Source organism: Caloenas nicobarica, chromosome 7 (assembly GCF_036013445.1).
Source record: "Caloenas nicobarica isolate bCalNic1 chromosome 7, bCalNic1.hap1, whole genome shotgun sequence".
Taxonomy (NCBI): Eukaryota; Metazoa; Chordata; class Aves; order Columbiformes; family Columbidae; genus Caloenas; species Caloenas nicobarica.
Window position 1 is genome coordinate 7,466,256 of NC_088251.1, and position 27,943 is coordinate 7,494,198.

The 27,943-nt window shown below is 41.5% G+C and overlaps 1 protein-coding gene across 1 annotated transcript; it reads right to left on the reverse strand.

Annotated features, from left to right (window-relative positions):
- Window positions 1-257: 257 nt before the first annotated feature.
- On the reverse strand, window positions 258-27,629 carry SLC18A2 (solute carrier family 18 member A2). The gene is made up of 16 exons (XM_065638965.1): window positions 27,554-27,629; window positions 27,231-27,379; window positions 25,290-25,641; window positions 17,608-17,666; window positions 15,956-16,039; window positions 13,377-13,469; window positions 12,836-12,925; window positions 12,684-12,727; window positions 12,548-12,608; window positions 7,494-7,589; window positions 4,548-4,626; window positions 4,250-4,301; window positions 3,750-3,813; window positions 2,484-2,603; window positions 2,059-2,192; window positions 258-365 (listed from the first exon to the last, which is right to left on the reverse strand). Exons 2-16 carry the CDS (start codon window positions 27,349-27,351, stop codon window positions 258-260), a joined length of 1,557 nt encoding a protein of 518 aa, XP_065495037.1. The 5' UTR covers window positions 27,352-27,379; window positions 27,554-27,629.
- Between the last annotated feature and the right edge of the window lie 314 nt (window positions 27,630-27,943).

Consider the following 27,943-nt stretch of genomic DNA (forward strand, 5'->3'; position numbering starts at 1 on the left):
TATAGTGTAATATTCAATAAAATTAAATACACAAAATAAAGATTAACACTATACAAATCCTCTATAAAAGCTTTTCCCTCTCTTATAAGGCAGCTAGCAGTCTGCTTTATAACCATGGGCGATGAATAATATACCTTTGGTTTTTTTGACCATTTCACTATTAAATGTACAGTACAACTAAAACCTATTTCTGGATGAGATGTTTCACATGAAACACTGCATTTTTGTACACCAAAATGTATGGCTTTTTCATGTTACTAATCACTTTCATATTCCTCCTCTTCATCACCCATGGGGTAGGACTGGATGTTGTTCTGGGTGTACATCTTTGTTTTCACAGGGCAGTTGTGATCCATGAGTATTGCCTGGAAGAAAACAAAGCATGAACATTCACTTTTCTGCTTAGCTTAACTCCCTCACTTATTTCATGTTGAGTGTGATTAAGTTTGGGTTTTAGTTAATTAAGAGCACAAAATGGAGTCTCTCTTTTTGACTCTTCAAAGCTGAAAGAAACAGTAAATCAGTTTGATGACACAAAGCCACTTTGGGAACAGGAGACACTTTACATTTCAAGTTATTTTGGGGGGCACAGACACTGTGGAAGGTGTTTAGGCCATGGGGAGAGATCCTGTCCCTTTGGCAATTACCATGTTACATGTGAAACCCTGTCAGTGACCAGGAAAGCACACAATAAACTTCATATCTCCAGCAAACAGCAGCAGCTTTTTTTTTTCTTATCTCTTTTCCTCAGCCTTAGTCAGTGTTAAAAAAAAAAAATAATAAATCAGTGTAGTCTACAAAGGTTATGAGGAAGGATTAACTGAAATCTCAGGGATTCTACAGTCCAAATATGTGCAAAATGAAAGGTCTCTGGCCTCACATATGCCGCTATTTCAGCGAGATTCTTTTTTCCACCTTCTGTTCTGCTCTTGCCCGTACAAAGCGTGAGCAGCGCACGCAGCAGGTTCTGCTCTTCCCTTGCAGGGATGTGCTGCTGCACAGTAAGACTATGGCCATGCAAAGTTATATTTTCTTTTCACCCAACTAAAATTTAGTGACAGCACTTTACACCCAAGTCAACCTCATTCAGTATGAGCAAGGATGAAGTTGCTGGGTAGGCAAAACCTACAGGTGGTGGCAGAAGTTCCAGCAAAGATTCGGTTTTGCTTTCGAAGACTTTTCCAACCCTGGAATCACAACAGGGATTGTGCTGCCTGGTAATTCCTTGAGGAGCTTCCAATCTGCTTGCTGAATAAATAGTGATTAATTCAGTGGGTCCCCTCCTGCAGTAAGGGGGTTTTGATGCTTATCTTATATAAATCTATAGGAACAGCAAGTCTTGTAACAGCAGAGTTGGGGAGCAGGTAAAGGACATTGTGTGGAAGGGAAAACATCCCTCAATACCCACTGCAGGTTGCAGGGGACTGGGCAAGGTTGAGGACTTGGCCAAACATCATTCATATAAACCTTCTACGGATGCTTATACGGTGTCTGGGATCTACTGACTGCTCCAGAAAATTAAGTTATATTAAAAAAAGAAAGAGTCAGGGTAAGACCTGTGGTACAGACAGGATAAGAGAAGCCACTAATTTGTAAGGGTGGGTGATCTGTGTGGAGAAGCAAAGAAGAGGAAGAATGTATAGAAAAATTTATATACTGTATACACTATAATGTATAGAGGAAAACGTATATACTATAGAAGACCATGAAGAAAACTGGTTGAGGCACACAAAGGCATGAAACACATTAAGCAGGTACTTGGTCAATACATTTCTGGCACTTAGAGGAAAACAAAAATACCTTTTACCCTGACTCCAGCACAGCATGCGCTGCTGCAGATCAATGTCTGCTGGACCCTGCGTCATGATAATCAAATTTGCAACTTTGTAACATCTAACTAATGGAAAGCTTTTATTTATATGTCTTAGAGATATAAAGAAGGCAGAGTTCATTCCAAAGGTGATGCATGAGGGTGAAATGAACTCTGCTGGTCCCGTTTTGGGGAAGTTAAAGGCAAAGATGCAGAACAACAAACTAAAGAAACCACGTTATGCTTACCATTTTCTCCTCTTTGGCAGGTGGACTTCGAAGGAAAAAGCACAGTGGAGCGAAGAGGATATCCACAATTCCTATAATTGTCATGAGCCATGGAAACCCAATGGCCTTTGCAATGGCACCACCGGCAGAAGGACCTTGTATAAATAAAACACTTTTTCTGAATACTGCCCAGACGTAATTTTTTCAGCAGTCACTTTAAACAACAGTAATTTTAGATACAAACCTCCCACTTCACGAATGGATTTGAGGAATGTAAAGACATGTTTGTAATTCCCTGTGTCCTTTCCCTCTGCTTCTGGTTTCTTGCAGGAAACAACCACCCCAGCTCATAAAGGCTGCAGGTGCCGCTGGGACTCACACCAACCATCACAGCATATTTCTCTTAACTATTGGGTACATTATAGGCAGGAAAAGGCCAGACTTACCTATGGCGAAGCCCATGCAAAAGGCAACATCAGCTATCGCGTACACGCTGCCGTAGACGGACACATGACGCAGATCTACGAGGTAGCCCATAATTGGCATCATGGAGGAGTCCACCATTCCTGGTCATGAGGGAAGGAAACATATTTCAGGAAAATACTGCCTTTTCTGTTTTTTCTTTTAATGTTTTGGCCAACTACGTGCTAAAAAGGGATGCAAATGCAGCCAAAAGGATGCTTGTTCTTTAATAAGCAAAATATTCATCTTCAAGTAGACTGTATTATCTGTTCTTTTTAAGGTCTTTACTGTGTCTGAGGGCACATTTGGACATGTACAGATGTATACATGAGACATAGGACAAGAGAGATGTGAGCTTAGAGCATGTCAACCTCTTCCCAGTGTCCATCTGTGCAAAGGCTCCTTTCTCTCATCACCAGCCAAGTACCTTTCATCTAGGGGAAAATTATTTTGCATGAACTTACGCTTACTGTAGGCCTAAAAGACAGCATTAACCTCCATCCAATCAATCAAGATTATTTATGGCGATTTGACCAGGTCTCTTGAGCCACACTTTCATTGCTGGCAAGAAACAGCAGAAGGCAGCTGACAAAACTGCCGAGATATTGGGGATTTGTAGTTGTGCCTGTAACTTCTAACTACACATCCCTTGTGCATGAAGATACCCCAGAACATGTTGCTGACCAGCCAAGCACTAAAAAACAAGCCATGGTCCCCATTCCAGCCTGCTGGTGTGGTCCAGCACAAGCAAAGTTCACATGCGGTACTTGAAAAAGAGCACATGTGTGTGGGCTTGGGACTTCTGATTTGATGAAAAAAAAATTAAGACTGTTCTGGTTTGTTTGTAGTTTTGGTTGTTGTTATTGTTGGGGTTTGTTTGTTTGTTTTTCTATTAAAATAGCTATTTAATTTTTTCCCAAAACAGGGTAGACGTTGGGTTTTGAGCAGCGCACTGCTTTATTTCTGAAAACAAGGAATAAAACTCATGGACGGTTTGCAAGACCTGTTTAGGTCGATGGAGCAATTCTGGGCAGAATTCGGAATCCAGCTTGTCTAACAGCAGCCTGGTTCAAACGGCCTGAGCACCGTCCTTTAGTCCTTCTTGCTTTACCTACCAGTTTGGGCCACAGCTCAGGCTTCACTATCGTCAAAGCAGAATGGCAACAAAACTGATTTTCCATGTAATTTCTCATATAAAATCATTTTTACCTAAATAACACACGGTAAGAAGTCATTGTAATTTTTCTTACCAATGGCAAATCCAACTCCAAAATTTGGTGCTATAAGTCCATAAATGTTTTTAGCAAATGGTACCTACAAAGGAAATTTCAGGCATTTAGTTAAGTCACACTGCACATGCTAATGAGGTTAGTTTTCTTTTTCTAAGATAAATTCTCAGAGTAATTAGGCGACATCTGGTACAGATGTGCAAGTTAAGAGTTTGATTCTTGTTCTGGGCTACTGTTTCAGACAACAGTGCCATTAATCCACCGAGCAAGAACAAACTGTTGAATGACAGCTCAAAAAAAAAGGATCATCCTCCTTCTTGCAAAGCCAGCCTTCCTTCAAAATAATTGAAGCACTGAAATTCAAAATCACTCAAAAGTGATCTGGAACCTATTAACTACATATTGTTTAATAATGTATCATAAAGCAGAAAATTCAGCAGAATCTCACAGGGAAAGCAGGTATTTGAAGACGAACACATGAACATTTAGATGGTCTGAAAGATACATGATCTTCTACTTACGCATAAAATACTTATTCCCACGATTAGCATCCCAAGTAAAGCACAAAGCCACCTGTCAAAAAAAGAGATGTCACTCAGAGATGGGGGATACTGAGATGTTAGAGCTGATCTTGAATGATCAAAGTCATGTCTGAAGTGCTGAGTTCTACAACCAAGGTAGCGACACGTTCAAAAAAGTGATTTCACTACTATAGAACAAACTTTAACAATTTCCATCATCAATAAACTGCTCTGGGAAACACTAGAAATGGTACATGAACAGACTGAAATATTATTAATATTTTTAAATTAAGCATACCTTCCCATTTTGTGTGCAAGTATTCCAAAAAGATTAGTCCCAATGAGATAAGAGATACTAGCTGGAAGAAAAGCAACACCTGAAAAATATGAACGAGATGTTTTATCAGCAATGATTTTAGCAAAGTGTTAGAAGAAACTAATAAATTCCAGATGCTGCAATTTTGATTTGAACGCATCTAATAGAGTCTTTGTGCACAGCCCAAAAAAATCAAATATCCGGTTTCTTGCAGCCTTTTCATGAAATCTAAGGACATCATCTATGAAACGCAGGAGTGAGGTGATGCCTTTGAAAAGCATTTTTTCAGCATCAGCTGCAAGAACTGGTTTGGGAGAGGGGACAGAACAACAAAGAGCAACAAGTTTATATCTAACTACAATAAGCGCTGGGATAGGTCAAGGAAAGTGACTCTTTCTTGGTTGCATGGCTTAGGGAGCAGATACCCAGAATGGTCAGGGGTGGGGGGATCCCCCCGGGAGGAGGGGGCAGCAGGACAGCTGCTGTGGCTTTGCAAGTCACGGTCCCCTTCTTGGGTTTAAAATTCAATTACAGTGTGTGCTTGAGGAGTCATCCTCTCCCACCCATGAGCCGCAGGGCAGGACCCAGCCAGAGGAGAAATGTCAAAGGTTGAACTCGATGATCTTAAAGGTCTTTTCCAACAAAAATGATTCTATGAAATACTAAGGGACAGCACAGAGGAGGATGCAGGTGTGTGTGAGAACAAGGGCTGCCCTCGAGGGGAAGAAAAATAAATGAAAAATATTGAGAGGCAGAGGAAGGGAAATATTCCGTTGTTCCCATTAAATTCAGCCTCTTCTTAAGAAAAATAAAACTGGGAAACCTGAAAAAACTAAGAAAGCCTGCCAAATTAGCACATGCCAAGACAAGCCCTCCATTTGGTCACTGTTAAATCAGGTAATTCAGATTTAGAAAGCAGCCGGGACATTATGGTACACAATCAAACCATTTCCTCTAAGTGTATATGCTCCTCATCTTTCACCAAGGCAACACAGATTTTCTCATTTCCTGCCTATCCATCTTCCTTCTTATCTCTCTGATATTCATAAGGAAAAAAAAAAAAAAAGAGAGAGGTAATTTTTAGCCCAGCAATATCCTGTGATTAAAATCCTTGCGAGTTACAATGGTGATGCTGGTGAAACATTTTCACCTGTGTAACCACAGCTACTTTGGTACTGCTTGGAGCTCCCTTTTTATATGTGACCAAATGGTCACATACAGCAGACCTTTATGACTGAAAAAAAAAAATACTGCAAAGCCTTGTTAAATAAGACTTGCAGGTTTGTGTGTAAGCTGTGGTATACTGAAGCAGAACCATAATATTCCAAATAAGCTTTATGCACAATAACATTAATTGATCAAATCAAGGTTCTTTATACCTTCTTCAGACCATGCTTCAAACAGCTGGATAATCATTTGCTTAAAACCCTGCAGTTCAAGATATAATTTAAGAGGCTTAAAAATTTTAATTAATGCGGACAAATCAGACAAAACGTAATGGAGTCAACGACTTCTATCATTTTTAATTTAAAATGGATATTTTTCTTTCAGGAACCTCTGCTCAATGAAGAGATTTCCAAATCTCATTTCCGTTGCACCAGCAATATGAAGCTCTAGTGAGGGAGGTAGATAAGCAATCTTTCTTTTTCTTCATGGGGTTTAAAATGTCTAAGTTTGTGCATTAATTTCACTATATTACAGGACTGCTAGATATGGCCACTCTAGATCTGGGTTTGCATTAATAAGAACTAAGGTTTGTGCTTGCTTTATGGCGCAGGGACATCCACATTAAGATTGAGTAGGGATATTAGTCGGATGCTAGCTGATCATCCTCTTCATGAAGAATTTTTCAGTTTCTTTCAAATGCCACATATCGATACTAAAAAATACCCTAATGAAATGACACAATCCAGAACAGTCGTTAACATTATCAAGTGTATGTTGTGTTTGTAATGGTAGCTCTTTCCTACAAACTATTAAAAGGGTAAACATCAGTTAGATGGATACAGAGGATCAGCACTACATGTTGTGGTACACGACAGCCACTTCCCACCCAGGACGATTCACATCAACCTCCCGCATACAGCTCGACACTCTGAAAGTCAGTCCATTTCTTAGTCCATCTTTGTTTCTTTTTTTTTTTTTTCCACTTGTTCATCTCAGAAAGAAAGCAACTGCCCCAGTTTTACTCTCTAGTCTAACCTGACACACAGGACACATTCTCAGTTTGCCTGTGGACACTGTTTTCCCAAGACCATGTTACAGGTTATAACGTGGTCCAAGTTGGGGCTCTCCCATTGTTTTCTACTGCATGGGATGACTAAGTAACCACTGGAAGGATGTCAAATCTTTCAGATTCAAGGGAAAATGCTCCTCATGCCCTTGGTGGCTACACTTTCAGTAAAGTCCATCCTTCCACACATCACCAGGAGCAGCCCTGGAAGGAGCATGTGTTGGCACGGACATGCTCTGCACCAAACACAGGGCCGTGCTGCAGGTTTCTGTGGGTGATGACTCCTGGCAATTCAAACCTGGAACTAAGGAAGGATTCCCTCTGAGAAAAATCCCAAACACATTGTTTTGCCCCACTGGGCTGGCTCTGCAGCTCCCAGTCAACACTCGCTGCCAGATTTGCGGCTGGGGCTCCTGAAGGAGCCAGGACAAGCCCATTGCCACGGCTGCCTCCATCTATTTCTCCCTGCAATGCAAGTGTTGCCCCTTACTGGAGCCTCTATTGCAATAACACCAATCCACTACCTATTTTTCTTACAGACCAATGTTTGCAATCATACAGGTACAACACCAGCAATTTAAAGACAGTTAAAAAAGAATACACCCTGAAGCATAAGGAGACCGTCATTAACAGGATCAGAATTAAGACAGTCATTAGACGAAATATAGAGATGCAAATAATACACTGTACTTTACCAAGCTGCCATTTTTTTGAGCACATGGTCTCCATCATCCAGATGGGTAAAGCTGGTTCAAGCATAGCAATAGCCATGTTTGCAAAGCAGATTGATCCTTAGAGAAAGAAGGGAAGGGAAAAAAAAGTAGTAGTAATTATTTCTTTTGACCATGAACAAAAAATGTTAAATAGAACAAAAAGTAAAATCACTGAAGAAAACATTCTATATATTTTTATTCTCCTAGAAATTCTACAATAAAGGTTAAGCTATTTTCATAATGTGAAAGTTTGCAGTGAGCTTGATGACATTTAGAAGTTCATGAGGTCTGACTGTTGTACAAATGATTAGCTAAAACTATGATCTTTTGGTCTTTATCTAGTCTCCTGGGGCAAAACCAGAGCCCTCTTGTGTAACAGGCACCGGCTCTGACCCTGTGCCTCCGTCATCAGAGAATGACTATGATGAGATGTGGCGGTCCTGATTCTAAAAATACCAAGAGGCAGCCACAGAGATGTCTGTCCCCTGCAAAAGGGAATTTCGTGTCGAGATCCTCTAGCTAGCAGCCAGTTAAATCCATGCTGCAAAGCGTGGGTTTGGCTGAGCTTGCCCAGCCCTATGAATTTCAAATGCTTCCAGATCTCTTCTGAATTCCTGGACCTTTAGTCACCCAGACACAGAGGGTAACAAGTGATGGAAGTGCTGACTCAGTCTTGCTGCCGGCTCCATTCTGCCCGTGCCACCGCCTGCAGATCAAGACTCCGCTGGGTTTGTGTCAAGTTCCTCTATCCTCGGTAGCGCACTTCACTTCAGCGCAGGGATTATTAAACTCCGTGGTATTTATTTGGATTCAAGATGCCTTTTCCACTTGATCAAAAGACCCTGAGGCAGTCAAAACTTAATGCAGAGCAACAGGACACATCCCCTCTGCCGATCCCTTACAAAATCACTTTCAAGGGAGCTTGGAAGTCACTGCTACATGTGACCACCTCAAACTTGTGTTCCCGCTTTTCTCCCTAATGTTTAGAATGTCTGTAAGAGTCTAGAAATTTTCCTAAATTTCAGAGATTGTTTATTTAAGAAAAAAAAGCACAATTTTTCTGCAGTCAGAGAAACATTATTTTCACGGAACAAGTTCCTCATCATACAGTTCAAAACAAAAGGAGCAAATGATGTCATTCCTTGCTCAAACCTGTCAGAATATATTAGACCGTGTATCTGTGATTCCTAAAATGAACTCGCAGGCTAGCTGGCTCACTCCCTTCCTGGGGCAAGTGGCAACAGTTCAGTGCTGCTTCACCTTAAAGATGAAAGGTTAGATCTAAAGCCAACCTTTCCACTCTGCTGCAAGCTCCCACCAGCGCAGCGGCTGTGAGGAGCCTCAGTTAAACACCTCAGGGCTGCCCTCTTCTGAGCCAAAATCAGCCACGCTCAAGCTGCTTCCTCAGTGTTGGGGAGAAAAAAACAAACGAAAACAAAACAAAACAAAAAAACCACAAACAAAAAAACCCCAACCCCCACATCTCAAGCCACACAAAGCGCAGCCAGAGGAAGCAGGAGCATCCTAGCAGAGACGGCTTAAATAGCAAAGGTCCTACTCTTAACAAGTTTCACAAAGAAATGAGGAACAGGTGGGTATGAGCATATGTGTCACATCTGCTTCTCATTAGGTCAGGAAGCATCATCAGAGCTTACCAAAGTACTCAGGTACGTGGTGATAGGGGTACTTCAGATCTTTAGGACATGCCCCAAGAGAAAAGTGAGAGCCTGAGCTGGTACTCTGCAAACTCAGGGCAAAGTCCAATAAAGACCATGCTACCTTAGCAAAGTTTCCCCAAAAGAAGACAATTTTTTTTCCCCTCTGTCTTGCATGGACCTCTCTTTAAACGGCCATGTCTCAAGGGCATAAGTTTCTCTATAATTTTTTCTTTAAATTAGACCGAGTGTCCTACATGGGCCAAAAGGTGTGGAATTGCAACCTTCCAGCTGGATCCCACCTCCACAGCCGAGAACCCACTCAGCCCCTGGCAGAGTGCTGTAGACATCACTGGTATTTTTCTGTGAAAAAGCTGTTGCAACCCTTCTCAAGAAACCACATGCTCATCATAATATCTGTCTGAACTCTGGGGTTTGCATCTGATAATTTAAACTAATTTGTCTGTCCATGCAACTTTGTCAGCTGGTATCACCTGGCGTTTCTTTAGTCTCTGTCACTGAGGTCTGGCTGCAAGAATGACAGTGACTTCATTCACTGAGCTCCAACCAGCAGTGACAAAAAGTGTCGGTAACATTTCTCTTCAGAGAGTACTGATGGCACTGACTTTGAAGCATCACCTCTGACACAATCCACATAGGAGGCAGAGTCTGTATTTGCTGATATTTCCTTTCTCCTGCAGAGGTTTTCATACGAGCTTGCCATATCGTCTGGTCCTGTCCCCCTGATGCCCTCATCTTCGTAACCTCCCCACCTGGACTGGTGAGTGGATGTGACAGTCAACATTAATAACTCACAGGCAACGTGGGTTATTAAGAGAAAAAGCCACACTTTCAGAGAGAGAGGAACCTCACATTTGAGTTCAAGACACCTTGTGTTAAAGACTAATATTGTGCTATAGATAAGCAAAATTGGTCAGAAAGTGCTTGTACTCTGAGAATACAATTATGACTCAAGTGTGTGACGCACCCTCAGGAAATTGAATCTGGATTTATACCATGAAATTAGTGTACCTAAATCAACAGAGCAAGAAACACTTAAACTGTTAGTCCATTTGCAGCGTGCCTAAAATATCCCTGGTTTTTACTTGTGGTTAACAAGCCAGCCCACAGTCAGTATTTTAATGAGGTCGTTAACTGTCTTAAAAGCCATTCAAAACCTCTAATCTCCCTGAGCAGTGCAAACGCAATGGCACTTTTAACCTTCTCCCTAATCGTTGTATCTGAATGTCCTACACAGTGTGGGACTTTTACATTCACAGCATCCTTGTGAAGTAGAAGACGTATTAACCTGGCTTAGATATGGAGAAATGCGGCATGATGCCTCAACTGATTGCCTCAAGGTGTCAGAGCACAGAGCTAACTCCACGGTCCCAATCAACTGCTTGCCCACCCTTCCCTGTAAATCTCAGGATCAGAAGTTCCCATCCTAGAAAACAGATCAAGGAAAACACTGAACTCCTTGAGGTGAGGGAGAGCAAATGAAATTTTCAGACCTTTTTCACTGTAAAAAGCAACAACTTCCCAACTGAAGCAATTAACACTTAAATAGTGTATTCCTGGCGCATCAAGAAAGCTGCATTTGGACACTGGTAGGCCAGATAAAAGGCTGAATTTATAGCTGGTATTTGGTATTCATCTCTGAAAAGATCAAATTCAGTCTGCAAGGGAAATAAAGCAGGGGGAGAAGAGGCTGAGGTTAGAGAACATCAGCATCAACCATACTGTCAAAGTCTGTCCTGGAAGGCAGAGACACTGGGTGCTGCACCTGACCCCTCCAGTATCCCACCACAGGGACTTTCTCATATCTTGGGTGCTGGTGCCTGGTGGGAGGGGGACAAGTCATCCTGTGTGAATGAAGAGAAGGTCTTTATGTTTCTACTCCTCTGTACATGCTTCCTTTCCCTTCCTCTGGTCTTGCCCAGCTGCTTTGTATTGAAGATGGGAAGGGGAAACAGGAGGCACTGGCAGCGCGAAGAGGGGAAAAGAGCCACGGCAGTCCAGGTGAGGTCTCTCTGGCACACTCTGTCCTGATTCCAGGATATCCAGCTCTGAATCTTCCTCACTACTTTGCTGCCCTGAGACTGTGCAGCCCTGCTGTACAGAGCCCTGTAACATCAGCAAAAACTGCTTCAGAGAAGAGAATAGCTGCAGAAATTAAATGCCACGTAGATGTGTTAGAAAGTGGGAGCAAAGCCCATCCCTGCTGTCAGCAGGCATCAGACATGGCCAAAATAGCAGCATCATGGCCCTTGGTACCTTTTTTCTTCCTTGGCTAAGTCTAGCTTGGCATGAGTGGATAAGTCTTAGTCAAGCAAAGTACCACTTAAAATCACTCCCCTTGTCACATTTTGTGATGTAAACCAAGTTCTGTCACAGATTAGACCTTGGCAGGGACAGCGTATAAAGGAGATACCTGGAGAATAATGTTAGACGCATCTCACCCTGCAGCACCTGCTGTAAACACTGTAAGAGCTAAGGTACTGAATGAGAGGAATGATAGATCTGAGCTCTTATGACAGGTACTGTCTTTGCTACTCAAATACGCTGCTTCTACAGCAAGGTCTTCTAATGGTCCAAGATTTTCTCAAGCAAAAGTGTTTGTATAACTTCACTGACAGCTTGACCAAATGTCTAGTAAAGGAGTTAGGGTAATGATAATTCCCTAAGACCACCGAGAATCAGAGAACCCAGAAAAGCCTGGAAGAATTGTTTTGTTGGACAAGAAGGTTAGCACTAAGGAGGCAAACTGCAAAAATCATTATTTGTTTTCAGGTATTTTATGAACATTTAAAAGGGCCAGGCTTAATTACAGACTTCAGAATAAACATTCAACAAAATGCAATGCAAGAAAGAAATCTTCCCTCGAGACAGAAAGATTCATTAGACAAATGGTACATGTAATTCCAAACACCATTCACCATTCAACACAGACCTTTTCTGAAATATAATCCATGCTCTAGAGACCAAACTCCCTCTTCAAACAGAAGCAAAGTTCAGTGTTATTCCCTATGCCTGCCTGTGACCCAAAAATTGAAAATCTCTCCCTCTAAAAGCCTTGGCCCTATTCACTTGCCTCATAGAAAGTTTCATGGCCACATCACATTGCTGTAGCAAGCAGCTGCAGGTGGTTAGTGTCATCTCAGCTGGAAAGACATCTACATATCAAACTTTCTGCCTATTACGTTTCTACTGGTATATTCATCCTGTATTACCAACAGATTGGGTTTTTTTCTTTGAGCTTCATGTTAATGAAAACAGCAAATGACAATATTGTTAAATTGGCTCAGCCTGAGGCATTCCAGAGTGCCAGGTATAACACCAGCAGTTGGTTTAAAGGAAAAAAAATAAAGGATCTGGTACCTGCTGCAATAATGATATATGGGTCCTTCAAAAGTGTCAGCAACGGTGTCCCCTTCTGACTCTATGAAACAAAAGCCTGGGATTAGGAAAAGCAAAGTGTCATCCATTGCCTAGAATGTTTTATGTTAATACTCACTTCTGCTTGTGCTCTGGATGGCTGCAGAACAAATAATTGAACAGCTGCGAAAAGAAATCAATACTGTAACATTTCATCAAGGAGCGGGTTAGGTGGTAGCAATATGAAAAGGATGTTCTACATGGCAATATTGACTCTTTGTATTTACCGACCTCCGTCTAAGAGGGCAAGTGCTGCCAGCACCAGGAACGGAGAACTCTTCCCCACAAACTCATACATGACGCTCCCAAAAGGTGGGCCCACTGCCAGGGAGAAAGAAAGGGCACAGCTGGGAACAAACGTCCTCTGCAAGGGTTTGGGCATCCTGCTGTGGTACCCAGTGACCAAAATGCTCAATTTAAAAAAAAAAAAAGACACACCCAAAAAAACAACCAACGAACACCACCACCACAAAACCCAGAACACAAAGCTCATTGATCATGACAATAACCATATTCTTCACTTCCCAAAATGCTCTTCCAAGCAAACAAAATGCAAATATCTGAGATTTGTGCCCGACATATGTATCCACATAAGAAATGTGCTGCTGTGGGAAAAAACTGTTCTTAACGTGCACCATGAATCTAAGCAGGAGATGACACGATAACATTACACTTCATGAGACTCCTCTGCTGCGTTCTTGGATCACAAGTGCATGATTTGGGGAAGGCTGGGCGTGGTTTCTCTTGCCAGCAGAGCCTCCGTCTCACTGACCTAATACTCCCATAGCAAGGCCTCCGAGTGCAATTCCCATTGCGTTGCCTCTCTCTTCATCATCTGTATATACACTGGCGAGCATACCCATCCCTAAATTTTAAAAAAGTGAAAAAAAAAGTACAACGCAAAATTAGGCAGCTGTGTAGTACAGTTTATGATCATCATTTGCCAGCCCTACTAAACATTATACAGAGATGGCAGCAGGTATCTGTATATATATAAATATAAATGTGTATATTCCCTCCTTGTAGAACTCACTTTGAAGCAAAAGGGGGTTTGGCGACATAAATGGCCTCTAAGACCTTGTTCTATTGTGCAGTACTATTCATATAACTTAATAATGCCCCGATTTACTAGATTCTTTGTCCCTGACTTTGTCACAGAGCTTTTAGATGACGCTTTTCGACTAGGTGAAACAGAGCTTTTGACAGGTGTTGCCGATCTGTTATTCACACTCTGGGCAGTTGACACAAAGTTCTGGTGACCACTCAAAGCTACAGCTGTGGCCAGTGGCAGCTGTGCTCTGGGCATGAGGTATTGCACAGCGCTGATTATTATGAGTATGTCAAGTTCAGCATCCAAAATTAAAGGATTCTTTTGACCTTTATCTTCACATGCCTCACTTGTGCATTTGATGATGAACCTTCATTTCACAAAAGGAAACATGAAGCCTAATTCATTTGTGGGTTTGTGAAGTACTAGGGCACTGTAGACGTAAATGCTGCAGATGAGTCCTCACAGAAATTAATAATTCTGATTTCAAATCAAGGCTTAAGTAGGACTCACTAAATAAGGTCCACAACTACAAAAAAAAAAAAATTGCGTGATTGATCATTAAATGAATACAATCCATCATGTGCATCAAAACAACAGAGGTCCTGTGTGGATTAATATGCTTATTGAAAATCGTGGATGACATCGAATTGTTTGCATGAACAGCTGAAGAGACTGGAGACTGTCCAGAGAAGAGCAATGAGGGTGATCAAAGGCTTAGAAAAATATCTGAGACACAACTGCAGGACTTTCAATTTAAAACCAGAGAGGAGAAAATCGATGTGAGATGTGATAATAGTCTTGCAATATGAAAAAGAGCCACAAAGATAAAACAAAAGAAACTGTTCTTCATGTTCTCTCAAGTATGGGAAGCAGAAATAGGTTTACATGACAGTAAAGAGGCTTTAGATGAGACATCAGAAAAAACATCCTGCCAGTAAAAGTGGTTAAGCACAAAGCTAGATGCTGAGGGCATTTCTGGAGGCTTCTGAGAACATGTCTGTCAAGTGTGCATGAGGAATGACAGATACAAAGCTGATCCTGCCTTCAGGAAGGGGGTGCACTAGATGATCTCTTGGCCTTTTCTGCTCTATTTTGCAGGTTTTCTGCGAGGAAAAAAAAAAAAGCCATGTACTCATCTAAAAACTTTATCTCAAAGTGCATACTTGGACAGGGACTGACTTAAAGCGGAAAAATAATTTTGATTCTGGCATGACTGCCCTTTGGAAAGTTTGACTTGTAACCTCAACTTGTGCAAAGAAAAAACATGGATTTTGTTCTCTCCATCCCTCCTGCTTGTCTCTGCCTTCCCCATCCCTGGCTCCTCATGCCAGCCCCTGTCTGCTTACTTTGCTGCATCCCCACTCTTCCCACTACTCACCCAGGCTTAAATCTCTCTGCTTAACTAGTGCTTGTTGCACAGCTTAAAACCCATCTTAGGCATAATTTGCTTCTTGCTCCCAGTTCAAAATCTCAGCCTGGGGTGTTGTATCTCCCCAGATGCGGGCTGGAGCGAAACCCTTGCGAAAGGAACCTACAAAGAATCCAGCTGCCGAATTCTTGTTACATTTCTATGGAGTATGTGTGAACCTTGCTTATAGACCAGTCCAGCTGGGGAGGGGGAATTTTCCTGAGGAAGCCAAAAAACACATTCTTGAAAAAAAGCTCTTTTAACCTCCCCTCCCAAGCCAAATTGATATTCCTGCTGCCATCACACAGAATTTTTCAAAGGAAAGATTGTGAAATGTTCTGACATTAAAAAGAAAAAAATCATATTTTCTCTAGTCTCGGTCTCAGAAATGGTTGAATAATTTGGGCTGAAAACCCACACTGCATTTCACCTACTCATTAAAAACTTACAACCTTGCATTGGAAATCTAGTAGAGGTAACCTCAGTCCGAACAGGCAGACAGCATAGTAAGCCCTTGAAAACAACATTTTATAACAGAAATTTCAGTAACAGACAGAGCTGCTATCCCTACTATAAGAAGTACCAACATAAGTTCCTGATGACCTTTAAAATGGCTAAAAATGAATTTAAAATGTTGAAGACACACATGCAGAAATCCCAGGGAGAGTGCAGTTCATTTAGTGCTGTACCTTACCACAACCCAAATACCAAGCAAGTCTGAAAAGACATTTGCTTTTGAGCTACTTTATATGAAAGGGACAGAAAAAAAAGTGAACCTGATTCAATTGAATAATTTTGTATTAATTATTGAAACAGCAAAGTACAGTTTAGAAAATTACTAAAAATGTTAGAATCAGTGATCTGTATTTTATTCTATCATCTCTTCTCTTACCTGCCACAGAAGAACAAGAGGAACCCACTCCTTGAAGGGACCTGGCAATAAACAGTAACGTGTAGCTTCCTGAGAAGGCAAACACTACAGAAAAAAGCAGAGGTAAATTTTTTAAATTAGGTTAACTGTAACTAGGTTAAAAAGTTAAGATTTCTTGAAACAATCACAAAAAACCTCCTGCAATTTAGTCAAGCGTTTACAGTGACTTGTGCCACTTTCAATGCTAACTGCATTATTTTCCTTTATTGCATTTAGATGTGTCAGTGTTGAATTGCTCCCAGATGTCTAAGCCTCCTGGTAACACTGACTGCAAGCGCACAAGCAGTTTTAACTAATTACTTAGAATCTGATTACATCCTGCTCTGATTCAGCAGCACAAAGAAGCAGCACTAAGACCTTTCTTTCCAGCCTTGCCTCCCCGTGCTCCTTCACTTCAGGCTGCCCAGTCTGAAGAAGCTCCAGCTAAATTCCCCACCCACAACACTGGAAAGCAGAGTGTCCCAGAAACACAAGCACACCTCTGTAGAGCCTGTGTCACGGTCAGTATCATTAAATCTACAGTGAGTTTTTAAAATCTTTTTAAAGCTCCGATCTGTTGGCCACCTAAGGAATTTTTCCAGATAGTTTATAGCTGGGGGTAGCTGTTACGTACCAGCTAAAACCAAGATTCACCTGCCCTGCAACATTGTGCCTCTCTGGCTTTTCACCAGCTCTTACAAAACTGCCTACCCATGTGGACAGGGGAAAAGGAAGAAAGCATGCCAGCAAATCAACAGTACTCCCTTCTACTATAAATTAGTCTTACTATTCTAATCTCCATCCCAACCAAAACTAGTCTAATGTGTTCCTAAAATGCAGAGTTGTCAGTGACTCTAAGACCAGGTAATCTCCAGCACTTCAGTCCCCTTGATGATGGAGTTTTGAGCTCATTATTCATTCTCTTATGTACGGTGAACATGGAAAACTGTTCCCTTCCTTTTTGTCATGGGCTCTGATATGTCTTACATCTGCCTTCTGAAGCAGACCCGGTTCTTTCATTGTTTCGCACAGGCTTCTAATGGTCCTTGATGTTCTCCTCTGTACTCTTTCCACCTGGGCCACCGCTTCAAGTGCCATGCCAAAACTGAACATAAAACAGCAGCTGAAGCCTTATCAGTGCCATTAGAGCAGACAAATTATCTCAGCTGACTCGCAGGCTGTGCTCCTGTTTGCACATCCCACAGTGATGTTTGGTGACACGATGATACTGTTGACTCATGTTCTGCTCATGAGCCACTGCAGCTTCATGATCTTTCTGATAAGCCCTTATGATATCTAGTTGTTAAGGACCCTGCAAAACAGCCTTCTCACGGCTGATCACCCTCCCATTGCCGTCAGTTTAATAAAACTGTCGGAGCACCGCTCCAGATTGCAAGAACCTGAAAGAAAGGTTCAGGTGAGGAAGAGACCTGCTGAGGTGGGATGGAAGGTGGTAAATTCCTTAGAGCACGTTTGTAAGAGTGTATGTGTAGATCTCATCAGCACCATCATGCACATGGAGCTGCTACCCTTAAATTTTCCTTGGAAATCAGCCCCTCTACATCAACAAGAAGAATTCATAGTGATTATTATAGATCATTTATTTAAAAGTTGCGTCTGGGCCAGAAACTTACTGATTGTTGACACAAACATGATGCAGAAGCCAGCAAACAGTGGAATCTGGTAGCCTATTCTGGAAAACAAAATGAACATTCACATTTCTTGGCATTGTGTCGCTGACATTTTGAGTTAGGCTTACATGAGCACACACACCACAAAAAAACAACCTGTAGTTCCTTGGTAGGTTTTGAACTATATACTGTGTACCACATGATCAGATTTGTTCATGTTACAGGTGCCTTTTTATCTGGCACAGCAGACTTTGTATCTGAAATCCCTGGAAGAAATCCTTCTCTCATTAGAATCTAATTGCCCTGTTCCACCATAATTGCACCCAGTAAAGTATCTCTGAGCCACCATGGGGTTGCCAAGGATCTGAGAAGGGAAGATTTGTCTGAGCTGTGAAATATCCCAGTAGTGTTTCAGTGCTCATCTGTTTCCATCCTCACAAGACAATGACTGTAATGAGACATGGTCAAACCAATGGCTTTTTTACTGGGAAAATTTGTCATCAGCTTTGTTGGGAGTTCTGCCTCAACCAGGAGCACTGGAAGAGTCCCAAAGAGCCTGAGAATATTTTTGCTTTCCATGAGTGTAGGAGTAAAAATGGAGCAGTTCAAAGCTTTCTTCATCAGCCCACTTCTCCATCACGACTCTAAACAGCCTGTAGAAACACCTGGTTGCTATAAGTATTTTCCAGGAAATAAATTATTTTCTGTCTAGCAGGCAAACACATGTTTTTGGCAGCTAAAAATCAAATTTCAACCAAAAAATTCACAATATACTCTTTTTCACACTGTTAAAAATCTACCCTAGAATCAAAACCACTACCCAGGTATGTCTGAAGACAGTATATTCTATTCAGCACATTTTATTCACAGCCTCCTTTTGATAATATTCTGCATCTGAAATGTATTTGTATTATTTAATGGACGAATTCTTTAACCATGCATTTGATTTGTATTATTTAAATTTATTTTTATTTAATTTAATGGCCAGATTCTTCAGCAACGGATTGTGCTTTTCAAAGGAGTACTGATTGACTTCAGCTTCCAAAGATTTGACAGTATTGGGCATTTATACTGGCAGTATTGGCTTAAGTAAGTCTATCAGATAATGGAAGAATCTATAATTCTTTTTTTAAAAAAAATTTAATTATAGCAGTCCTGATATAAATAAACTAGACTAATTATTCTAAGCTTTGTTTATTTGCTAGTTTAATTTTTATATAATTAAGGACCATGGAAAATGAAAAGCTTCTTGAAGTGCAAGGCTCGATGTTCATTAAACATCTCATTTTAACATTTGGTTGAGTTTTACGAATTAAAGAAGTCTAGCATGCACATTTACACATGCCGCAGAAATCTCTAATAAAGAGCAGGTGGAAAAATTTTGCCTTAAATATCATCACTACATTAAAAATATGACAAAATTGTAGTGTGCGAATTCTTGTAGTTGAAATTTGTAAGTGGGTGTTAGAAATACCCAACAGAGGAGACTGGTTACTCTTGTGGTTACTTAACTGGACTGGCCTCTCCGAAGCAAATTAAAACCCTGGCACTATCAGACTTCCCCTGTGACCTTACGATAATTATTTTAATCTATTAGCACCTCAATATCTGGCCTATAAGAGAATACAACCTTTTTTGTCTGGTTTATTTAAAGTGGATGATTTTTCTAAGTCAGTCTCTTCTCTTACTATGCGTATAGTAGGAATTACACAATGGGATGCTGAGCTTCACTGATGTTGCTAAGTACATGAGGAACTAAAAAATTATCTTCTTCTGCTACCATCTTCTACCTCAGAGCTGAGGTGGGCACTTCCCGGTGAGCTCAGGCAGAACAGACCACAGAGAGTTTGACCATAATTGCTTTGATTTTGAATTTTTCAATTAAACAAAGCCCTGATAGAAGTACAGATTAAAAAAACCAAAACAAAACAACAACTGTGGATATGGCTACTGCTGCTGGTGAGCAATATTGTCTTCCTCTGTGGTACTATGAAAGCAAACACTGAATGGCCTTGTGCCTTCTTCCATTGCAAGATAAAGTAGGGTTGTGTCTGCCAAGGCCACCCCAGAGCTAATTAAGGTGGGCATTGTGGAAGAAGTCTGATTTCAGTACAGAAATCAAGCAATTCTTAGACTTGACACAGGGGCCATGAGACAGCAAGTTGTTTCTGCTACAAGTACACTGAATTAAAATTCAGTTATTTGCATGAAAACAAACACCATCCAAAGTAGCTTCTACATTCACGTTTCTATTGCTAGATCAGAGACATGAGCTGTGAGATCTTCCATAAACATTACTGAGTTAAACAAAGAGAAGGGCTGTCACACTAGTTCTAAATGATACTTTCATCAAGCTGAAGCAGATTTTTATCCTTCCAGTAGGCTTTCTACACTGGGAAAGTTTCTGGTGGTTGAAAGCTGTAAGAAAACAAGTATTTTGGAAGTCACTTTTAATGCTTAATAAAATGCTGTTAAGGCATTGTTCTTAATTTTTGCAGCTGCAGATATTATTCCTCCTTTATCTTGAAGAAACAGGGTCCCAGCAAGGTGTGAAGTGACACTCAACAGAGGGTGATGAGGGCAGAACTAGAGCAGACCTCAGTCCTATTCTTGCTGCCCAGCAGACCATGATGTTTCATCACACATACCAAGGTGCAACACACACCTTTTCCTCCACGCAGAAATTAATCATTTCAGAACCAGATCTGTGTGGGCACAGCTAGTCCTTTCAGCCAACATCTGCACTGCCAGTGATACATCATACAAGATGATGCAAAGGTATAGAGGTCAGCACAGGACACACATATTTGTTCTGAATTAAACAAGTCATTATAATCCTCTGAAAAGCTAAAAATTGCTGGATAGTTCACCCACAATTTAGAGAAGCTTGATTCCAATGTGCTGCCCCTTCATGAGATTGCTGAACCTCTGGAAGTCACAGTTGCTCTTGCTCAGAGGACAGTCCCACCTCCAGCTGACATTTAGTTAGATATGCAGATTGTCTTTTCCTGCATAATCTTAGCAAACCCTGCCTCCTCCTGAAATAGCAGCACTAATTAGTTGGCAGTTGTGCTACCTCAAATGTCTGATCTACAGCTGCATTCCCTGATCCGTCCAACAGATAACAGAGAGCACGAACTGGGAGCTTTTCTTGGTCAGAACAATTACACTATATAACATAAATAATCACAAAAAAGAGAAGCACTACCTGTAACAGCCAACTATTTAGTGACTGTCCCTTGGTCCTGTGCCGTTTATGTTCTTGCCACATGAAACGTGGATATGCAGTTTCTACTTCTTGGACATGACATGATATGCTCCATTACAGTACCTCTACACTTTGTACCTCTGCATGTATGTAACACAAAAGAATATTACAGCCTGTTATCTCTCTTCTTTTTTGTTGTTACCATGCTCAAGTGTGTAATTTTCTCAGGCACTCCTTTCAAAACCCTCGAAGACAATCTGAAGCAGAGTCCAGCATGTTTCATCAAGGCTACCTGGAGCTAAAAGTGCTTCCTACAAGTATTTCTGACTTCTGAAAAAGCCAAAGTCATTAGATGAAGGAGGGAGGGGAAAGGCTGCCGCTGATGGAGAACACCTAAACTCCTTTTCAGTGCCACGTTGACCTGAGATTGCAGGACTGTTTGGAAGTGGATTATACCCATTAATAAGGTTAACCTACAATAAGACCACCAATTGATGGGTCCTGTGCAGCAGTAAAATAAAGGTTACACTGACCAGTTTAGCAGCTGTGGATGATTAGAGCCTAATTATCCATCCATTACAGTGCTGCAAATCCACTGATTTCAACCCTCTTGCTGAAAATGATGGTGAAAATATCTGTTCATTTTTAAATTGTTTTTGAGGCCTCATATAGATAAGCGCGAGTTTGAAACTATTTTTTTTTTTCAGACTGACAAATGAAGGGAGGGAGAAACATGGCAGGGGAGCCATTCATTGACTCCAGTGGATTGTGGGGCAAGCACAGCTGGACTCACGGCCTCATTCACAGAGCCTGGTAAGAGCCTGAAAAAATAATGGAGAAAAGCAGCTAGTGTTAGAGAGCACAACAGCCTTTTGCTCATTTTCTTCACTGGAAAGGATTAGGCAGAGCCTTCATTTTCCCTTTGCCAGTGCACCCTCCTCACAAAGTGCCCTGTATCAAGTGCTGTGCAATTTGTACAGTTTCTTACCAATTTCAGCACAAGCAAAAACATGATATGCATCTGAGTCACCAAATTTTATCAGCTCTGCCCTGAAACTGTGGCACAGTGGGAAGCATATGTTCACATCCTACAGCAAAGCCGTCACTTAACATTTTCTTTCCTAGGACTTTGTTAGACCAAAGGTAAATTGTGTTGTTCCACAAGTTACAAACCGGTTCACTAACCCAGCTGTGTGTTTTGTGTGTTACTCTGCTGAAGGAGCTGTGCTTTAAATAAGAAATGTTTTTAGCAGAACTTACTTCTTGAATGGAGCCAATTTTGAAATTTATTTTTGAAAATCTACACCTCCAGTAGTTACAGAGAAAGGGAAAAAAATAGCCTACCAAACTCCAGAAAACCTAAAATAATTATTTGCACAGACTTATATGAATAGAGCATCCTCTTGAATCGTGTATAAACTCAAGCACTCAAAGCCAGTGCATACTGAAAGCCAGTAACTCTATACTCGATTAAAAATCTAAACTGCTCCTGAACAACTATATTTGACTGAAAACCAAAAACCATGAACACAGTGTGCTGCCTATTTGAAAAAGAAACCAACTGGGCTTCTTAGCAAACTGAGTACACTAATCTTGAACTAAACAATTGGTTCTCCTTAAGCTGTGGTATTTTCATGAAATTTTGCAAAAGTAGTAAAGGCAATAACAATTATCACTAAACAGTTTATCAGTGGTAAGGAAGAGTCTTTATAATAATCACATTTTTCACGCTGCTTTTTAACTTATCACATACACGTTGTTATTAGGAAATGTCAACTTTAGGAGGGTTTTTTGCCAAAGGCTTTTACAGTTAATTGATAAATATTTTAACTGATATTTCCCACCAAACATTTCTCAGAAGAAAGGCAGATCCTGGTACCAAGATACAAATAATGCATGAAAGAAAACCAGTAATCCTTAAATCTAATTTCAGGCCACTTTTCCACTAAGGTACTGATTTCTGCTGTGCAAGAGAAGAGTCAGTCACACAAGACACAGGGGTGATGTGCTTCTTGATTTTTCTTTTCGCACTTGTTGGGCATCTGAGCTCGCAAACCTGCCCCTGTGATTGTGGTCACATGCTCAGTCCCATGCAAAAAAAAAAACAAACCTGTAGGAAGTTTCCAGGAGGAAATCTCAGCTCACAGCACTAGTGTTCGTAGAATCATAGAATCATTTGGTTGGAAGAGACCTTCAAGATCATCGAGTCCAGCCATTAACCTAACTCTGGCACTAAACCATGTCCCTAACAACCTCATCTACATGTCTTTGAAACATCTCCAGGGATGGGGACTCCACCACTGCCCTGGGCAGCCTGTTCCAATGCCCGACAACCCATTCCATGAAGAAATTTTTCCTAATATCCAACCTAAACCTCTCCTGGAGTAACTTGAGGCCATTTCTTGTCCTCTTGCTGGGGAGAAGAGACCAACCCCCTCCATGCTACAAGCTCCTTTCAGGTAGTTGTAGACAGCAATAAGTTCTCCCCTCAGCTCCTGCTCTCCAGGCTGAACCCCCAGCTCCCTCAGCCGCTCCCATCACACCTGTGCTCCGGACCCTTCACCAGCTCCGTTCCCTTCTCTGAACTCTCTCCAGCACCTCAGTGTTTTGTTGCCAACCCTGCTCCTAACAGCGAAGGGAGATGCTACAAGAACATCTACCGCCCCACAGCCAGCTCCAAGGGAGAGGTGTCACCCCGTGCCTCGGCACAGGCAGCACCAGGCTCTGGTCCCAAAATGTGCAGGCCCATGGAGAGACATCGGTCGGACACACACTCTCTGCCTTAGGCAGGTGTCTGCCCAAGCAAGAGCAGAGATTGCATCTCCACTATGACGTAACAGCGCTATCAAAAAAGCCGTCAACAACATATCACTGCCTTTCTCCTGGTTTGGCAGGTTGTGGAAACTGATGATACTAATGAAGTAAATATAAGTAAGGCAATAACTTATACATTCAGGAACATCTAGAAAAATACCAAGAGAACTATTGTGAAAATACTATTTGATGTTATGTTACTTCGCTTGTGGATGAGCTATGACATTCTCACAAAACAATACAGAAAATGCAGGTAATAAAAATCTCGCAGCAATATTTGTGGAAAAGTAATTTTGCAATGGCATACTTATATCTGTGTAGGTGGTATGCAGTAGGAGATAAGGTGAAATGAGAGAGAAATGAAACTGTCTATCTCATTTAAAGCTTTGTGTATAGATCAGTTCCACAGATTGAATACAGGTATTTGAATTCATAATGCTGTGCCTCAAACCACCACTTAGCCCTCAATTGGTCGCTCTTCTATCAGATTGACATTAAACGCTCAGGCAATATATATAACCTGTAAAATCTAAGAAAGGTAGTTTTGGTTTCAAAACCTGAAATATGTAGCATTAAAAGGCATTGGTTGTTTTGGTTATTGCCACACCTGCTAAGCATTGACTGCTTAAACAAAAGTGCTTTACAAGGACAGACTTCTGCAGTGTATTGTTTTCTGAAAGAAAAATTTCTTCTTTATAAAAAATAGTTTGAATAAGAAATATGAAAATTAGTGACCTGACTGGACTTTATTTGGAGTTTATTTCCTGCAGAGATTGATCTCCTGTTTGGTTTGGGAGGGCTTCTGTGGGGAGCAGTTACATAAAATGCTAACAATAACATTAAATTAAGTGTTAATAACAGAAATCTAAATGATATTATGAATACATCATTAGTGCTTAGATTTTCGGGAGAAAGGGTTATACGTCATTGATATTGGTCCTTACACCCTTCATCCTGGCTCAGATAGATTTTCTATAATGTACCATTTAAACATATTTTCATCAAGGTATCATAAATATGCAAGAATTTAGAGAGAACAATTTGAAGGCCGTGCTAGTTCATGCGCTGATGGAAATCTGTGATCCACTGAATATGGCATCAGCAAAGTTTGACACTTTTTCATTTTTCACTGAAGTCCACACGAATTTCCTACTGATTCTTACCTCAAACGACTCCAAACCGGTGAACACCAAATGGCACCAAGAGCTGCGAGTCTCTGTGAGAGCAAGGGAGGGGTCTGAGCCCTGCCTGCAGCTTCAATATCACATTTGCCTAATGCAGGTGTAACAAATATATCATCAATTCACAGCACTTTGTAAATACTGAGCTGTAGCATCATTTGGCTCCATAGAGCCATATTGAAGAAATTTCAACACCAGAAAAAAGTTTCTATAAGCACCAGAAACCTCAGGATCTGAAGGAAAAATGTATGATATTGAATGTATCAAATGGCTTACGTGCAGCTTACCAATTTATTTTGGAAAGGGTGTAGGCATTTAAAAGATGTGTTCATCAAATGTATTTCACTAAAATATTTCTCCAGATAAAGTGAGGGAGCCAGAAAGTCAGGGCCACAATAGAATTAAAGATACTTTGCTTGAAATACTAGTCCAGACTAAAACATCAATATAAAATCCTGAGTCACGTAGCAGAAATAACATACCTGTTTGTCAGAGGCCCTATGAAGGGGTTAGTGATTAGCTGCACTGTTGCTTTTGAAGCAAACAAGAGACCAACTTGAACATTTTCATTCAGCAGGTCCTTATCTTCCTTGGGGCAATCAGACGGGGAAGGAGTCACATTTACTATCATTTGTTCTGTCTGAGTATGATGCAACTCTCTGGGCTGTGTCTTATCAGATTCGTTTCCAGTAACCATCGTGGAGTTGTCATAGTAGGAGAAGATGCTCTGAAAATTGTCCATCATTGTTGAGACTGTGTTAGGCTTAGTAGTCTGGATTTCTGTGGCATTTTTCTCATGTTTGATGCTGTAAAGGTAACTGGGAATTATTGGCACTGGAAAAACAAATAAAATATATTGGCATCTTACTATCAGGTTATTTGTAAATGGAATCACCAAATTTTCTTGTTTGCTTTGCCATTGATTAGGAAATACAAGGCCTTCCTACACAGCACACTAGTAAGGATTTTGAACAGCAGAAATACAGAACTAAAATATGCATTTGCTCACAGGAAAAAACACACCCATAACTCAGAAGTGCAGTTTAAAATGAAAAGTTCTTTTGCATTAGTCTTTATTTTTTGGCAGTTTTGAGAAATGTAAGATTTTCCATACAAACATCATTCAGAAAACAAAATAAAAGTATCAAAACCCACGTCTGAAGAGTCTCTGTCATGTGACTGCACAAATCCATTTATTAGATTGTGAAAACATAAACAATGAGAAAAGCATTGAAACTATTGTTAAAAAAATATTTAAAATGCAATAAAACACATTTCTAAATTAAACCACAAAATTATTGGTAAACAGCAGCCCTAAGAAAAAAAAAATAACACTTCTATATTAAGTAATCAGAACTAATGTATTGATGTTTGCATACCTCAGTTTTTTAAAATTTACATTGAAAAGATCACCCAGAAGGGACTTGCTTTATATGCTTTAGGATCTTAGCTGCAATTTATTTGGATTAATACGTATCTCAGAAATTTGCATTTCAGAATCTGTAAACACAGATGTCAGATTTACTGAATTTAACACTAGTGAGAGTCGCCCCTCCTTGTCTTGCATCCCTTCCTGAAAAAGCCCACTCTTTCAGTAAGTCTGCAAACTATAATAATTTCTAGAGCTTGTAGCATACATGTAACATCCAACATCCAGCTCTGCACAGCCTGATTCGCTTTCGAGAGAAGCATGTGCATTCATGCATATGTCTGTGTGCATCCATGAACCACTTGTTTCTCTAAACCGTTTTATTAAAATTCACGTCAATATACACATTTGAATATGAGGACTTCTAAAACTACCAGTGAAAAATATTCAAGTATTTTATTTGAGCAGATTGCTAAGACTTGACACTATTCATCTGAAGCCAGTAAAAGTTGCATCTTCAACTTTGATCAAAACTTGGATTATTTTCTTAAACCGACTTACAGAAGTGCTTTTCTTAAACCCAGTCAGATAGTTTTCTTACTAACCCAGCATTTTAAGACCAGCGTAGGGGAAAGACAAACTATCGCAAGGAAACAGGCATCTCCATAGTTATCTAGCCTGTTGTTTCAGTTGCATGACCACAAGAGGAAATATGATGATGGGCTAAAAATACTGTTATCTGTTGTTCTGTGAAGTGCCGGTGGCTTTTAGTAGGAAAAAGGAAAAAAAAAACACCACAAAACAAGACGACCTTTTTATACCATTCGTGCAATTAACATAGAAATAAAAGTGAAATAAAAGTGAGACTTTGATGTGTATAGCAGCGTTTGCAATACCTAGAATGTCATTCATGTTTAAGAAAAAAATCAGTGCTTGGAAATGTTCGGTTTGAAAGCATTAACCATACATCCAGGGGGTACATCTGTCATTGGAGATTATTTCTGCCGTAAATCGGGAGATTAAAAAAAAGAAAAGAAAGACTCATCCTACCTACCGACTACCGTCAGCAGCATGTTGTCCAGGAGCAGGGCGATGAAGACGATGAGCAGGATGAGTCTCCGGGACTGGCGGCTCTCCCGGAGCCAGCGGAGGGGGCTGAGCTCGCCCCAAGCCATGTCCCCGTCCCTGCGCCGCCGGCTGCCGCTGCAGAGAGACAAAGGCCATTAGGGGCGGCGGGGACAAGGCGGGGACCCCGGGCGGCAGCTCCGCGGGGTTGCCGGTGGCTCCACGGGCGCTGGAGCCCCCCGGCCCCGCGCTCCGCTCCGCGTCCCCCCGCGCTCCGCTCCGCGTCCCCCCGCGCTCCCCGCCCCGCCGCACCCGGCTGCCCACAGCCCGGCCCGGCTCCTCCCGGCTCCTCCCGGCTCCCGGGCAGGTCCCCGGCCAGCCGCACGCTGCCAGCCGGCAGGGCAGGAGCCGGGAGGAGGAGGAGGGGGAGGAGGAAGAGGAGGAGAAGGAGGAGGAGGCACCTCTGCTCCCCGTGTGAGCGCTGGAAGCGGCGCAGGGGGGGAACCCCCTCCTGTCCCCTCCCCGGGCAGCGATGTTCTCGGGGCGGCGGGCACTGCTGCGGCTCCCTGCCGGCTCCCTGCCGGCTCCCTGCCGGCTCCTTGCCCGCTCCTTGCCCGCTCCTTGCCCGCTCCCTGCCCGCTCCCTGCCGGCTCCTTGCCCGCTCCCTGCCGGCTCCCTGCCCGCTCCCTGCCGGCTCCTTGC

What these genes read in the sequence shown, in the direction of transcription:
- SLC18A2 (XM_065638965.1), bottom strand. Translation starts at nt 27,351, where the DNA reads ATGGCTTGGGGCGAGCTCAGCCCCCTCCGCTGGCTCCGGGAGAGCCGC. An exon ending in CCTTGCTATGGGAGTATTAG is followed by an intron (nt 12,926 to 13,376) that starts GTCAGTGAGACG and finishes TCTCCCTGGCAG; the next exon opens with TGGGCCCACCTTTTGGGAGC. An exon ending in TGGAGTTGGATTTGCCATTG is followed by an intron (nt 2,604 to 3,749) that starts GTAAGAAAAATT and finishes CCTCATGACCAG; the next exon opens with GAATGGTGGACTCCTCCATG.